The sequence below is a fragment of the Thunnus maccoyii genome, chromosome 9 (assembly GCF_910596095.1).
Source record: "Thunnus maccoyii chromosome 9, fThuMac1.1, whole genome shotgun sequence".
Lineage (NCBI taxonomy): Eukaryota > Metazoa > Chordata > Actinopteri > Scombriformes > Scombridae > Thunnus > Thunnus maccoyii.
In genome coordinates, this window is record NC_056541.1 from 1,801,899 (window position 1) to 1,817,170 (window position 15,272).

At 36.0% G+C, this 15,272-nt stretch overlaps 1 protein-coding gene across 3 annotated transcripts; it reads left to right on the forward strand.

Moving 5' to 3' along the window:
• Window positions 1-504: 504 nt before the first annotated feature.
• On the forward strand, window positions 505-15,153 carry lrrc2 (leucine rich repeat containing 2). 3 transcript variants are annotated; one of them, XM_042420392.1, is made up of 10 exons: window positions 505-673; window positions 7,622-7,766; window positions 8,987-9,102; window positions 9,375-9,481; window positions 9,640-9,796; window positions 9,979-10,115; window positions 10,472-10,617; window positions 10,828-10,980; window positions 12,023-12,207; window positions 12,841-15,153. In XM_042420392.1, the coding sequence occupies exons 2-10, from the start codon at window positions 7,630-7,632 to the stop codon at window positions 12,888-12,890; spliced, it is 1,188 nt and encodes a 395-aa protein (XP_042276326.1). In that variant the 5' UTR covers window positions 505-673; window positions 7,622-7,629; the 3' UTR covers window positions 12,891-15,153. The 3 variants fall into 3 exon arrangements, with proteins under 3 accessions (XP_042276326.1, XP_042276327.1, XP_042276325.1); XM_042420393.1 differs by having other exon boundaries at window positions 505-641; XM_042420391.1 differs by lacking the exon at window positions 505-673 and adding an exon at window positions 3,941-4,000.
• Window positions 15,154-15,272: the final 119 nt, after the last annotated feature.

Sequence of the window (15,272 nt, forward strand, 5' to 3'; positions counted from 1 at the left end):
CTATCATCTGATCAACTCTTTATTTTGTCCAATACTTTGGTTTATGACCAAATTCCTGAAAAACTACTGACATTCCCATCAGCCTCAGCTGTAATTTGTGTTCAGTGCTAATTAGCAAATGAATCATATGGTTGCAAGACTCTTACTGTTACTCTGTTTACATATCTATTTTGTACTATATATGCTGTATGACTACAATATATTTTTTTGCTATATGCAACTGCACTATGACTTACAGGTGAAAACCAGGAAAATGACTCTTAGTAGATTTTAATGGATTTTTGTTCCTCTACTGCTGTGAAACAGGAAATAAACACAAGACAAAAAAACTTGAAGGCTGAAAACATAATTTATAGTTAAGATTAATTGTTGTTATATATTTTAATGTATAATAAAATCATATCATCATAATTCATAGTTGAAAATGTTTACTTTAGAAAACGTGAAAACCTCTCATTAGAGAAGTTACATGTGAACAGTCACTGTGTCTGTTTGCTTGTGCAGCAGCGCCCTCATGAGGAGAAACCACTGAACTGCAACAGACTGAGTGCTGCTGACCTTTGACCTGGAGATCAGAGAGGAAAGAGCTGAATCACGAGCTGCTACAACCTTCAAGCACTGAGAAATATGAAGTCTAACAGGTTGGACTGGTACTGTACTTTACAATTTTGAGGTACTTGCACTTTACTTGAGTATTTCCATGTGATGCTACTTTCTACATTTCAGAGGGAAATATTGTACTTTCTACTCCACTACATTTATTTGACAGCTTTAGATACTTTTCAGATGAAGATTTGACACAATGGATAATATAACAAGCTTTTAAAATACAACACATTGTTAAAGATGAAACCAGTGGTTTCCAACCTTTTTGTCTTTTGACGTCTTACAAAAAGCAGTGTGTAGTCGGGGTCACATTTCACATGTCTATGAGTTGTTAACAGCTCCACCAAATAGTGATTTTTCCCTCTAAACTTCTCACATGCTTTCATTTCAATAAATGTTCAAATGATCCAATATTTCAGCAAAAATCAAAGATTAGAGAAAAAGTCCAAAAACTGAAAACAGATTTGTGTATCAGAACTTTGTTTTTTCTTCTTTCCTCTCCCATTAATCATCTCACCACCCCTCAGATTTATCTGCTGACCCTTTGGAGGGGCCCCACCCCTAGGTTGGGAACCACTGGACTAAACTAGCTAACTGTATATAAAGTAGTGTAAACTAGCTCCACCTCCAGCAGCTACAACAGTAACATGCTGCTCTAACACTGATGCTTCACTATTAATAATCTAATGATGTCATATATAATAATATATCAGTCAGAGGGACCAAACCACTACTTTTACTGCAATACTTTAACTACATCAAGCTCATAATACTTATGTACTTTTACTGCAATACTTTAACTACATCAAGCTCATAATACTTATGTACTTTTACTGCAATACTTTAACTACATCAAGCTCATAATACTTATGTACTTTTACTGTAGTAGGATTTTTCATGCAGGACTTTTACTTGTAATGGAGTATTTTTACATTGTCGTATTGGTACTTTTACATAAGTAAAGTATCTGAGTACTTCTTCCACTGCTGTATTCATCACCATGCAGCAGGAGACAAACTGAGATACAATAGGATGAAGAAACATCAGATTTATGTTTTATATAAATGATTTCGTGATGGCAGGAACATCAGATATAAATCAGAGATTTTCATCTAATGTGCAAATAAATTAAATCATCAGCTTTTCAGTTTGGAGCGCGCAAAATCCAGAAAATCTTCTATAGATATATATATATATGAACTGTAGATATATATTATATATATATATCATGATAACAATTTATAAATACATATATACACTCAACGAGCACTTTACTAGGAACACCAGTGTAATCTAATGCAATCCAACACAACAGCTCTGCCATAAATTCTACTTTTATGAAGTTTATAAATTTTCAGTTTTTGTTGACATTGTCAGAAAGATGATAATTCTACTTTATATTATATTATATTGAAAAGTGTTCCTGATATTTTGCCCCCCTCATGTATGTTAATGGGGTGGACAGGGTTTACAGTCAGGAGTGGTTCTGTGTGTCATCCAGAGCTGCTTCAACATGAAGGTTAAACATACCAACATGTATGTGTCCATGTATTTAAAGAAGGTGAGCACACACGTTGTAAATGTCTTTACATTGTGTTCACTGTGGATGTCATGCAGCTGGATATTTATAGATCTGCACTGGATGAAACACACACAGCTGCTGTTGGGAAGAATTTTATACTTATACTTTCTTTTTTTTCTTCTATTGTCCAATCAGAGCTGGTTTGTACATTTTATTATATATATAGGCAAGGCAAGTTTATTTGTATAGGAAATTTCAACAACAAGGCAATTCAAAGTGCTTTACATAGAGCATAAAGGCATTAAAACAGAATATAAAAGCAACACAAGTAAAAAGACATATAAAAACAATTAAAAAGTGTTAAATTTGGAAATAAAAAAGAAGCTAAAAAGGGAATAAGTCAGATAAAACAATATAGATATCCAACTGACAATACATAAAGAGTAAATTGCTCTAATTTATGATTGATCATCTCAAACTAGTTTAGAATGGAATAAACTGGCGCCACCATGAGGTTGTTGTTTTTAGTGAAGTGTCTCAACAACTGCTGGATGGATCATCATTCAATTTGGTTCAAACATTCGTGGTCATCAGAGGACGAACCAATCAGCATCCACCACGCCTTCAGTCTGAAGTATCTTAAAGTTCCACTGACAGTCGCCAGCTGCTCCAACTGGGTCCCATTCATAAAGCCTCAACTGCTCTCAGAAATATTAAGTCAATGAGTCATTATACTACTACTACTACTACTACTACTACTACTACTACTACTACTACTACTACTACTAATAACTTTATTATTATGGTCTCAATCTCTAAATTCACGCTCTATAAGTGTGCTGGTGGTCATTTTGGAAATTATTGCTCTGTTAATAAGATTTGAATAGTATGATGTGTGGGCGTTGATTGACAGCTGTGATTGACAGTTGGCTCGGCTCCGGGACTCACACTGCAGTCGCAGCAGGAACAGGAGGGAAGTTGAACTTCCAGATGTGGTTCGTGGGCTGGTTGGGTCACAGAAGAGACCGCACACAAAACATGATGATGTTTATCTCAGCTGGTGTTGATGCAGGAAAAGAAAAAATGGCCAAACTTCAACAAAATATGGTTTATGAACATCTAGTTTACATTCAGAGCGTACGAAGATCCCAGTAAAGGTTTTGTAATGGACCCCTGATGCTGTTGACTCATGAGAAATATCATAAAATAATAAATCTTTATTAATTATAATCATTGCGGTGTGTTCAGCCCATATCAATAACTACACAGGTTGATGTGAGATTCAGAAATGAGACTAAAAATCATGTTCAAGTTATGTTAAATGCTTTAATGATCCCATGATGTGAAGTTTGCAAAACTTATTCAATTATTCACTATCTTCTGAATATTCATACGCACATCATTTTATACAAGAAACAAAACATTTGTGAGAGTTTTTACCTAAAGCTTGTTGTGTGTGCTAAAGTTAACCTGATGATGTGTTGGTGCTTTATTTACCTAAACTGGGTGAAATTTGAAACCAGTGATTCTTAGTGTGTAACATATTAACACCTGCCAAACATCAGCATGTTGATATTATAATAGTGAGCGTGTTAACGTGGCTGTAGGCTCTTTTATTCAATCATCATTATCTGATCAAGTTTTGCATGAAAAAGAAGAATGATGTCATCAATCCAAATAAATTCCCATCTGTGAGTAGGCGTCATGTGACACACAGCAGGAATCAGATCTCTGCTGGTAAAAATAGTATGTTGTGTCACACGCACACACACACACACACACACACACACACACACACACACACAGTGTCCAGTCTCAGTAAACAAGCTGGTGAACGTGAACAGACAGCAGGACATTAGCAGAGACACTCAGGTAAGATCACATATGGATATTTGTTGTTGTTGGACTGGATTCGCATGTTAACAATCAGACATCATACATACAGGGACAGAAAAACTGGAACATGAAATATGACTTTGACTTTACAAAAAAAAGTTGTTTCATAAACAGCAAGAAGATGTTTGTGTTTCAGTCAACAGATAAACAGTAAGAGAGGATTTATAGGAGTTCTTCCATCCTTCAGTATCGTCGTCATATCAAACATGCTAACACGTCAATATGTACATCATAACATATTACAATTTACCAGCTGTGGAAGAAGTATTCAGATCATTTACTGCAGTAAAAGTACTACTACAATGTAAAATACTCCATTACAAGTAAAAATCCTGCATGAAAAATCCTCCTACAGTAAAAGTACATAAGTATTATGAGCTTGATGTAGTTAAAGTATTGCAGTAAAAGTAGTGGTTTGGTCCCTCTGACTGATATATTATTATATATGACATCATTAGAGCAGCATGTTGCTGTTGTGGCTGCTGGAAGACATCAGACTTATTAGAGGGTCTGAATTTAGAGATTGAGACCATGATGACTCATTGAAAACAATGATTGACTCGATATTTCTGGAGAGAAGTTGAGGCCTTTTGAACAGGAGTCAGTCTGTCAGCTGCTGGTTGGGCAGGACAGGTTGAATGAAAAGGGGCTTTAGTAAATAAATGTTCAAAAACAGGGATACAGATGGGCAACAGGCAAACGGGTCCGGGGAGGAAGACAGGCAGGCAGGTCAAAAGCACAGGTAGCAGGATAAATAGAAGTAGAGGAGCTGATACAAGAAAGAAAGAGGACAACATGATAAACCGGCAGAGGACAGTGAAAGTGGGCAGGTTGATCTATAAACTGGGTGATTAGGCAGAATGAGAGGTAGGTTGGTGGAGGAATCAGGACCAGGCAGCTAAACAGGTTCCTCCCTCCATCAACTGTAAAAATGATATATGTAATTACAGTGAAATGTACTTGTATACATATTACCTGAACAAAATACTTTTGAATACAAAAGTCTTTGCGCAAAAATTACAACAATGAGACGTGATAACTTTGTTTTATTCATTTTGGATCAATTTTATAATCCATTACAATTATTATGTCCCAAGAAATCAAACTAAACTCTGTGTTCTTCTTCTTGTTGTTGCTGAAGATCGTTCTTTATGACTCTGTCTGGATGTTTGGGCTCGTTGTCAGGCTCCCTGATGGTGTTCTAGCAAACGTTAACAGTTGCTGTGGTGGTTTCATATTTTACTGTTGTGCTGACCAGCATCCTGTTTCCTCCTGTTTGTCTTCTGAGTAAAATAACTGTGAGCTAAACACTCATACGTGCTGTAAACTGAGAATATCTTATGATAATATTCTATAATAATGTTCCCTTTTTTCTAGCTTTCTAGCATTCAAACACATTTTCATATTTTCGAGCGTGAACTTTGCTCTGATGTTGGCAGACGCGTCAGAACGTGAGTGACGTCGACAGCCTCCAGCAGCGGTCGTGTTTGTCATTTTAATGTCATGCTGAGTGATGAGTCTCACTGCTGCATTTAGGTCAGAGAGACGCTCAGACACCAAATACACCTGGAGACCAGAGACAAGTCTGAGCTCCAGTCTGCAGATCTGCCTCCTCGTTAATTCACCTCAAGTTTATATGAGCAGTTCAGCAAACTCAACTGTGGAGATCATCCAGTTACACATGACTAACAATCGATATACATATTAATTTAGATGTAAACCAGATGAAAGCACTCGCACATGAACCCTGGAACAACCATCAGAACCAGGACAAACAAACAAACCGAACAGAAACCAACTAATAAATTTACTGTTTTTTCGTGATTTTCATGCAATTGTTATTAGTTTTGATTAGTATCCTCAGATAACGATGTCATTATCTCATTATCTCGACACTTGAAATGATAAACTTGAGATCTTGATTGTGGGGAACACCTCTACTGTGGAAGCTTTTTCATTTCTTGTTTATATATTTTTTCACGTCTTGTAAATGGATGGATGTATGGAAGCTTTTTCATGTCAGATACAGCAATGAATCATCACATATAACGATTTAAACTCCTCAGGTATTTTGTGGCTGTTCATTGTTTGACCTGTTTATTTATAACGGCTTTTCATTGATTGTAAAGTGTATTTGTTAATTGATCTTTGGCTTTTTCATTATTATAATCTTAGAAAGGATGTTAAAACTAAGACAAACTGTGTCAAATTTTAACACATCAATGAGTTAATTTGGACATAAAATAGGTTCCAGTGTTAATGATATTAACAGTCAAAATGTGTAAAAATGTCCTTTGCTATACACACTGAGTTAAAAACTAAACCTTACAACAAACACAATATGTTTACATGTACACTCAGCGAGCACTTTATTAGGAACACTTGTGCAACCCAACACAACAGCTCTGCTATAAAATCTACTTTTATGAAGCTTATACATTTTCGTTTTTTTGTTGACATTGTCAGAAAGGTGATAACTCTACTTTTTGTTTATGATTGAGAAATGTTCTTAATATTATAGTCCTAATATTAGATTTATATAAGGTCCATCCTGATAATTTGTCCACCCCAAGGGGGGCAAACCAGTACACCACCACCACTCACTATGACTTCAATAATAAACATAAAGTAGAATTATCACCTTTCTGACAATGTCAACAAAAACTTTAAAAAATACAGTAAAAAAAAAAATGTATAAGCTTTTTAAAAGTCTGGGAGGAAATAACTGACAGCACAGCTCGTATTAACAAATACAAACACTGTGTTCATGTTAAATATCCTCAGGGTGCCAGAGGGGATGGTGGGGACCCCCCCCCCCCCCCCCTCTGATCTATATATCCCTGCTTCTGCTGAGTTATTTTTATCCCAAATTTATCCCCCTCACAGTGATTTATGCTGCTTCACACATAGACCATATGAAATATCTAAAATAAAAATAGGCTATTTAAAATGAAGTGCTGCAACGTGAGAACAGTCATTAGTGCAAACAACAGTGAAATGGATTTTCACTGTCAGCACTCACGATCATGTGACAATGTGAGTAACAGCTGGGCGACACGCCGCGGATGACCCCTCCACAGGAAAACATAAAAAGAAGACAAGAAGTCCATCATCAAAGCAGACAAAAGGGCATATACTATAGCCTATTTATCTTTATGATGTGCTATTGCAGATTGTGATTATTTTCTATTCAATATTAGTATATTATTATAGAGCTGAATTAAATAATGACTTGCAAGAATGACATCAAGTGTTCTGGCACGTCTGGCTGAGTATCCATAGTACTGAAAGGAGCATTTAACCTTTTGTTTTGTTGTATATGATCAAATCTCCTGGCCTGGTTGAATCAAATGGCCTAATAGGCCCCATAGTTTGGTTGGAGTTTAGTCATGTATCTGTTGTTGTTGTTGTTGTTCTGTTTCTCTGTGTGTCTGATTTATTTTCATGAATAAAAATGTTTCAATGAATATTAGTTATCTTGTTATTAAGACATAAACAGTTTTGCGATTGCAAGATGTTATAATGGTTGAAATGGTCTTCTATTGATGATCCACTCCTCCTCCTCCTCTTCCTCCTCTTCCTCCTTCCTCTCTCCAGCAGCAGAGATGGTTTTGGAGAGGAAGATGGACGTCCCGGTCTACGATCTCTCTCTGATCCGAGGGATCTGGGAGGTCCGGGTGAAGAAATACAGACAGAGACAGAAGAAGGAGCAGGAGAGGAAAGAGCAGAGCGCTCTCGCCAAGTAAGACGATGACACCATCAACCTACTGCACTGATTGACGGCTGTCAAAGTGAAATGTCGCAACTCTGTAAATTTTACCACAGCAATTTTAAAATTTCAACACAGCTTAAAGGGCAACTTTCTGGTGATTCATTTTTGCCTTAAAGGGAAGCTTAAACTGTCTTGTCTCATCTGGCAGTGAGCAGCACAAGTAATTAAAGTTCATTCAGTGTCTTTTGAGGACAAATTACCTATCCTAGTAATATGAATATTAAATAGTTTAGTAATTTTTTTATGGCAAAAACTTAATTTTTGCAAATTCCCATATTAAATCTTCTCCCAAGACTTGTTTTAAGACATTCATATAAAAACACTCTGCTTCTAATAATAATTTGCATGTTTTTTCCTCAAAAAAGTTCAATTACCTTGATAAAAATTCTTAAAATTATATCTACTCCTTCTTCCTCATTGGAAAATCCAGAATCTATGAAAATATGACTAATATACAGGTGTATTGTTGTGTATCTGTAGTTGCTGATGATGTTTTATTGTGAATATGAATATGGAAATATTTTTAGTTTCACAAGTTGAACTGCTGGACACCAGATGTTTCCTCCATCATAGTGAAGTCCATTCTCAGTGTTTGTGCACTGGAATCTTAGAATTTCCACATCACACTTGTGTAAGTTGCATACTGGTCCACGATTGGCTCCATCTGGTTGTGATGTCACAAATCCTGAAGGTACATCCAGGTGTTAAATTGAGATTTAAGGTGAGCTCAGAGAAACTTTTAAAACAAACTCTGCACATTAATCTTTCTGCACAGAGAAGAAAACAACAAGAAGAAAAACACAAACATGAGTAGAGGGCAGCTAAAACATTTGTTTTGCTGTTGGTAAAAGTTCCTCTCAGACGGTCAGCAGTGCATCAGCTCTGACACTGTGGCATAGAAAAACTGAACGTCTTTAACCTCACACACAGCTGAGTGTTGTTAGTCATAAACTGTGAGTCAGGGCTGATTTTAGTAATATGAACATAGACGACTATTTATAACGCAATATCAGTGTTGTGGTAGAACAGTGACAGCAAGTTGGCATTTGGTTTGCAGGGAGCAGAAAGGTCACGAGTTTGGATAATGAACAGGAACTTCCAGTCAGCTGGAGGTGAAATCTGATATGACATCAATGTGATGCTGAAGACATGCAATTAACGTGTCTGCCTGTCTGTTCGTCTGTCTATAGGATCGATCAGCAGTGGCAGTATCGTATCTACTGTAAGAAACTGAAAGCCAGTGAACTGAATCTGCTGCATAATTACCTGGAGAGATCTACACTGACGCATATACAGCCATACACAGGTAAATACTGCTATATTTGCTGATGATTCGTTGTTGTGTGTATGTATTTGCTGATGATGTGCTGTTGTGTATCTGTATTTGCTGATGATGCATTGTTGTGTATCTGTATTTGTTGATGATGTGCTGTTGTGTATCTGTATTTGCTGATGATGTGCTGTTGTGTATCTGTATTTGCTGATGATGTGCTGTTGTGTATCTGTATTTGTTGATGATGTGCTGTTGTGTTTCTGTATTTGCTGATGATGTTGTGTATTTGTTTATGTTGTTGTTAGATCTGTCAGAGGCAGAGCAGATACAGAAAGATCAGATACACCAACAGGATCAGAAGGATCCAGATCAGAGCAAGCTTATCTTCCAGCTGAATGGAGAACAATGGACGGTAAGCTAACAGGTTCAGCTAACAGCTAATAGCTCTTTCCTCTAGATAAAAATGACTGAAGATGTTTCATCAGCTCTCTGTTAACTGCCTGTTTGGCAGAGATTTACACAATGTTCGTCTGTAAGAAAATAAATGATAATAAATGAATATTCTTGCAGGAGTTCCCCAAGGAGCTGCAATGGATGACCTACCTGAAGGAGTGGCACGTCACAGAGACAAAGATCTGCAAGCTGCCTGACTACACGGCTCTGTTCACCCAGCTCACTGTGCTCGAAATTCCCAAAAATGCCATCGCAGAGCTGCCACCTGAGATCGGTGAGGATTAAACATAGATTTGATTCTCAGCCTACCTGAGGAAACCTGATAGGTTTAAGCTGCTCGAATTCAGTGTATCTTAACTCCCTCTGACATATTTAACTTATTTTTTCAGTTTACCATTGTTTCCTCAATCAGCGTGTGTGCCACAACAAGCAAACAACAGTCTCCTCTGCCTGCAGGTAAACTGACCGGGCTGAGGGATTTGAACGTCAGCTACAACCGTCTGTCCAGAGTTCCTCCAGAACTTGGAAACTGTGAAAATCTAGAGAAACTCCTACTCGCAGGAAACCACAACCTGTCGGAGCTGCCCTTTGAGGTGAACTGGAGAAAAAGAAACGATGAATGAATAAAAACTAAACAGAAACTAGTTTAGTCACCTAGCACTTTTAACTTTAGAGACAGTGAATGATTAACTCAAGACGATTTAATTTTTTGTGACTGACTCTTCATTTGTAGAAGTTTGGTAGTTTCAAAAAGTTTTAGGTAATTAAACATGACTTAAAAACAAAACTCAATTGTTCCTTCAACACAACTCCTAATTTTAACAGTAATCTATAATGTGCCTCATTTTGTTGATCAGTGTTTATTCTGTCAGAGTAGGGGGTCAGTTTTGGTTTTTGCTGTCATGATGTCACCATGTTGATGATGTCATACTGTGCTGTCTGGCTGCAGCTTAGCGATCTGAAGAAGTTGGTTCACCTGGACATAGCGGAAAACAAGTTTGTGTCGATCCCCATCTGTGCTCTGAGGATGCACAACCTGCAGCTGCTGGACCTGAGCCACAACGGTCTGACCGACCTGCCACAAGACATGGACAGGTAACTGATGAGGTCATCTCTACTTGTAATCTGATTCCAATCGGACTGATCTGCTGCATTGATGGGTAACTGATTAGTGAGGTAGTGTAATAGAACTGATATTCACGTCAGATATATTAGAACACTACAGGTTCTACAAAAATGCTGAAAATCAATAGTAAGATCAATAAGTGTACACATAAATTAAAAATATTTGTGTCTCTCTGTCAGATTGGAGAACTTGGTCACTCTGTTCGTCCATAAGAACAACCTGTCGTACCTTCCTCAATCTCTCAGCGACATCCCCACACTCAAGATGGTCGTTGTCAGCGGCGATGAGCTCAGGTGCATCCCGACCAGACTGTGCAGCGGCCCCGACATCAAGTACGCAAACTACACTGTCACAGGAGCTCTTACAGAATCTGAGAAACTGAGTGTTGCATCAGGGACAAACAGCTAAAAACACTAAAACTATTAAAGGGAAGGTTTATGACAAAAATGATGTATCACAACATTAAAACATCCATTCATGTTAGAAATGGAGTTTTAAGTCAATGAAGGGGGAGCGATTATGTTTTTCATAGAGTTTAGTGTTACAAGTCCTGCAGTAAAAATCCTACTGCAGTAAAAGCACACAAGTATTATGAGGTTGATGTATCAGTGTTAGAGCAGCATGTTACTGTTGTAGCTGCTGGATTAGTCCAGTGGTTCCCAACCTAGGGGTCGGGGCCCTCCAAAGGGTCAGCAGATAAATCTGAGGGGTCGTGAGATGATTAATGGGAGAGGAAAGAAGAAAAAACAAAGTTCTGATACACAAATCTGTTTTCAGTGTTTGGATTTTTTCTCTAATCTTTGATTTTTTTTATTGTTGAGTTTTACCTCTTTTTGTCCAAACCAGACACAGACTTTTTGTCAAAGGTTGTGAACAACTGGTTTAATGTGTTGTATTAATGTATGTTTTACAACAAATCTTAATCTGAAAAATAACAACTATAGCTGTCAAATAAATGTAGGGAAGTAAAAAGAATTTTTTAAATCTCTAAAATCTAATGGAGTAGAGGTATAAAGCAGCATGAAATTACTGCTTTACTCAATTATTTACTCAAGTAAAGTACAAGTACCTCACAATTGTATGTAGTTACTTTCCACCACTGGTGGTAGCATGTAAGAACGTAAGTGTAAAGGACCCAGAATGGAACCTTGTGGAACACCACATTAAACCTTTGTTCATTAATTGAGACAAAAAGTTTTCTAAACTAACAATAATTAAAGATACAAACGTTGGTTTTGTCAGACTGTTCTCGGTCTCATCATGTCAATAAATTTAGCACAGATCAGAGACGTATATGGATTTAAGTTAAGACCCAAACCTCAGGTGATCTCAGGTAAAGTGTAGATAGAAACTCTCTCTAATGTTCCCCGGCAGGTTTATCCGATTATATGACAACGATACGAGTAAAGAGAAGAAGAAGAAGAAGGAAGAAGAGGAGAAGAAGAAGAAAGAGAAGAACGAGAGGAGGAAGTGGAAAGAGCAGAAGGAGGAGGAGGTGAAGAAGGACAGCAGAGAGAAAGAGTTCATCCATGCGTACATCGCAACGCTGAAGGACAGAGGTGAGACTCAGGAACAAAAAGTTGTTTTCTGTGTGATAAAAAGTAACAGTTGTCTTACTTTTAAATATTAAAATGTGGAACTTCTAAAAAGCAAGTGTTCTAGTAGGGCCAATTTGTCCTAGAGTATGGACAGTAAACTCCAGGAACACGCTTCATCTTTTGGTTTATGTTTATTTGTGTGGTGATGGAAAATAATTATAATAAGAGAAAACTCATAGGCACATGCATCCCTGTAACTGCAGCACTCTCTACAGATGTTGCACCAATCAAATTACAGTGCCGACATCATCAGTTTGTAAGAAAACACTCACACAACATGGAGAAAAATAATGTAGAGGGTGTTATCACTGCAGAAAAATAAATAAAATTTATATTAAAAAAATTAGCAAATATTAATTTTAATTTCATGTATTAGAAGCCCATATGTAGAAAATACATTTATATGACTTTGAAATACTGATTTTCAGCTTAAATTAATTCCTTCTGTAGCAGGAAACTAATTAATAAACAAACTAATATTTACATTTAGAAAGGTAAAAAGTTAAAGGTAAAATGTTTGTGCTGTTGGGAATGAAATGATGTACAATGATGATGCAGTAAATGATCCAGATGAACTTGTTTGTCCGACAACAGAATCCGTCCCCTACTCCACCACAAAGGTTTCCATATCCTGCCTGCTGTGAGGAGGAGGATGAAGATGAAGGTTAAGCTGAAAGTCTGTCGCTATGTGAGTGAATGAAAGATGTTGATGCTACAAAAAAATGTTATAGCACTTTTCAAAGCAGCACCAAGAAACACAAAAAACAGCCGGAAAACTACAAAAAAGGTCACTTAGAAAACACAAGCCTGTTCTTAACTTTGACTCTTGAGTGCTGCGATGTTTGATGTGAATATTTGTTTTATGTTTCAGATCAGTGTTTTTCAGCTTAAATGTGAATGAAATTCAAAACTGTACAGAGAAATGTTCCAGTTGCTGTGTATGGAAGACTGGTTCTGCCAGGAAAAAGTTAGGAATTGTAAAAATAAACATACTCATCATGAGCCAAAATTATGAGGTACACCATCAAAAATATGAGCTTCTAAGTAAAAGTTATGTGATCAGTTAAAATTTTGACTTAGCAAGCTCAAATGATTAAATGACTGAATTAATTTAAATAAATCAAGAATTATGTCATCATTTTTACATGCCATGAGTATTTTTTATTTAATTTTTGTCCAAGAGCGTACATTTGGTTTCATCTTTGGTAGGGACAATTCATTTAATAAGAGGTGTTCTCTGATGTTAACTAGAGATTTTACATTTTATTTTATTGACGTACGGTAAATATGAGACAAAAATGAAAATTTAAAATTGACTTATGATTTATTTGCAGAATAACTACTATAAGAAAATAAATGTCAAATGATTTGTAGGTAATATGCCGCCCCTTTAAATCAATTATCTGCTGTCAGACATCTTCAAACCTCTTTGCTCCTTTCAGTTTGTTGATTTATATCTTTCAATCATCTCGACATCTTCTACTTGTATTATTTTTTATTCAACTCTTGAACTTATGGGTCGATCTCTCACTACGATATCAGAACTATATAAATATTTCTCCTAATAATAATAATAATAATAACAATAATAATAATAATTCTTTAAAAACAACCTGAAGTCTCAACCTCCAGTAATAACGTTCTTTAATTAAACATCATGTCTGTTAACTAGCAACACCTGAAATTTAAATATGACGTTAGTTTTGTCCAGTGTACACATTTTCAACACTGTCATGTTTAGAACATTTAAACTGTAAATACTAAAAGCATTAGATTCATTCATCACTGACTCTACTACTGGGGGGCTGCTGCGGAGTTGAGGGTTGCCAGATAATCAAGTCGAGTATCCCCCATATCCTGCTCTCTCACTCTTTATCATAATAACCCATTTTTTGCAGAAAACAGGGCAAGATTGCTTGAGATCAGTAAAATCATTGGTAGTGATATTTCCCTATCATCCATACCCAAATCTACGCCATGTTTTCGTCATTCCTAATATTTCTTTTTTTTTTTTTCCTGGCAGGAATGAGCTTCCGTACATTAAGCTATGTTTGAATGAATGATAAATGCATGTTTGAAAGACTGATGATCACAGTAAATAATTTATTTATTGAATTCCTGCTTTTTCTTTTAATTCTTTGAGTTGATGTCAAATAAATTTTTGCTTTTCAAAATTGACTTCTCTCATTCCAAAATTAGATTTCTAACATTTGAATATTGTGTCACCAGCTCAGACACTGACGTTCACAAAAGGTTATGTATTAAACATTTAATAATTTAATATTTTATAAATATTCCTCTTCGATCAGGTATTTGAGAAAACACTCAGGATGATACAAGTCCAGGCTGATTTATTCAACTTATTTTGATTTCTCTGTGGTCTCTGCTGTGACGGTGATGATTCTTTTTTTTTTTAATGTTTTTGTTTTAGAGACATTTGGATAAACTGGGTTTTATGGTTGAAGGTGTGAATGTTGTGACCAAACAGAGAAACAAGGCTGAAAGATTCTTCAACAGGAGCATGTCTCAATGTGATTAATTACAGTTTAGTAAAAATATACAGTATATATATATTTATCTATTAGACACAAAATTTGTGTATTTGTAAATTTTCTGTTTGTTAAAGTTTTTTGAGTTGAAACTACAAATTTAGTCACAACTGTCAAAATAGAGCAACTAATACGACTTATTTTTTAAAAAACATATTATGGATTTCTGTATAATAAATAAATTCCTACTAGTCTCCTGGTTTTGCCTGTTTCTGTCTCTTTACTTTTATATTTTTATTTGTTGTGACTGATTTCTACTGAAACAGCATCAGGATGTTTCTGTGTGAAGCTTTGATTTAGAAAAGGTGTGTTTATTTTGTCTCTCATATATATTTTCATTTTAATAAATGTTTTTTTTGTGAAAAATAAAGTATTTTTGTTCACACTGTCTGACTCTGATTATTAGATTATGTATTATCTCCAGTGGTTTATTGAATTATTGAATCATGTACGCTCTGATGAAGGTCTGATAGAAGA

Coding starts and splice junctions, on each gene's coding strand:
- lrrc2 (XM_042420392.1), top strand. CDS start 7,630: ATGGTTTTGGAGAGGAAGATGGACGTCCCGGTCTACGATCTCTCTCTG. Junction 9,797..9,978: donor AGAGCTGCCACCTGAGATCG/GTGAGGATTAAA, acceptor CTCTGCCTGCAG/GTAAACTGACCGGGCTGAGG. Junction 12,208..12,840: donor CGCAACGCTGAAGGACAGAG/GTGAGACTCAGG, acceptor GTCCGACAACAG/AATCCGTCCCCTACTCCACC.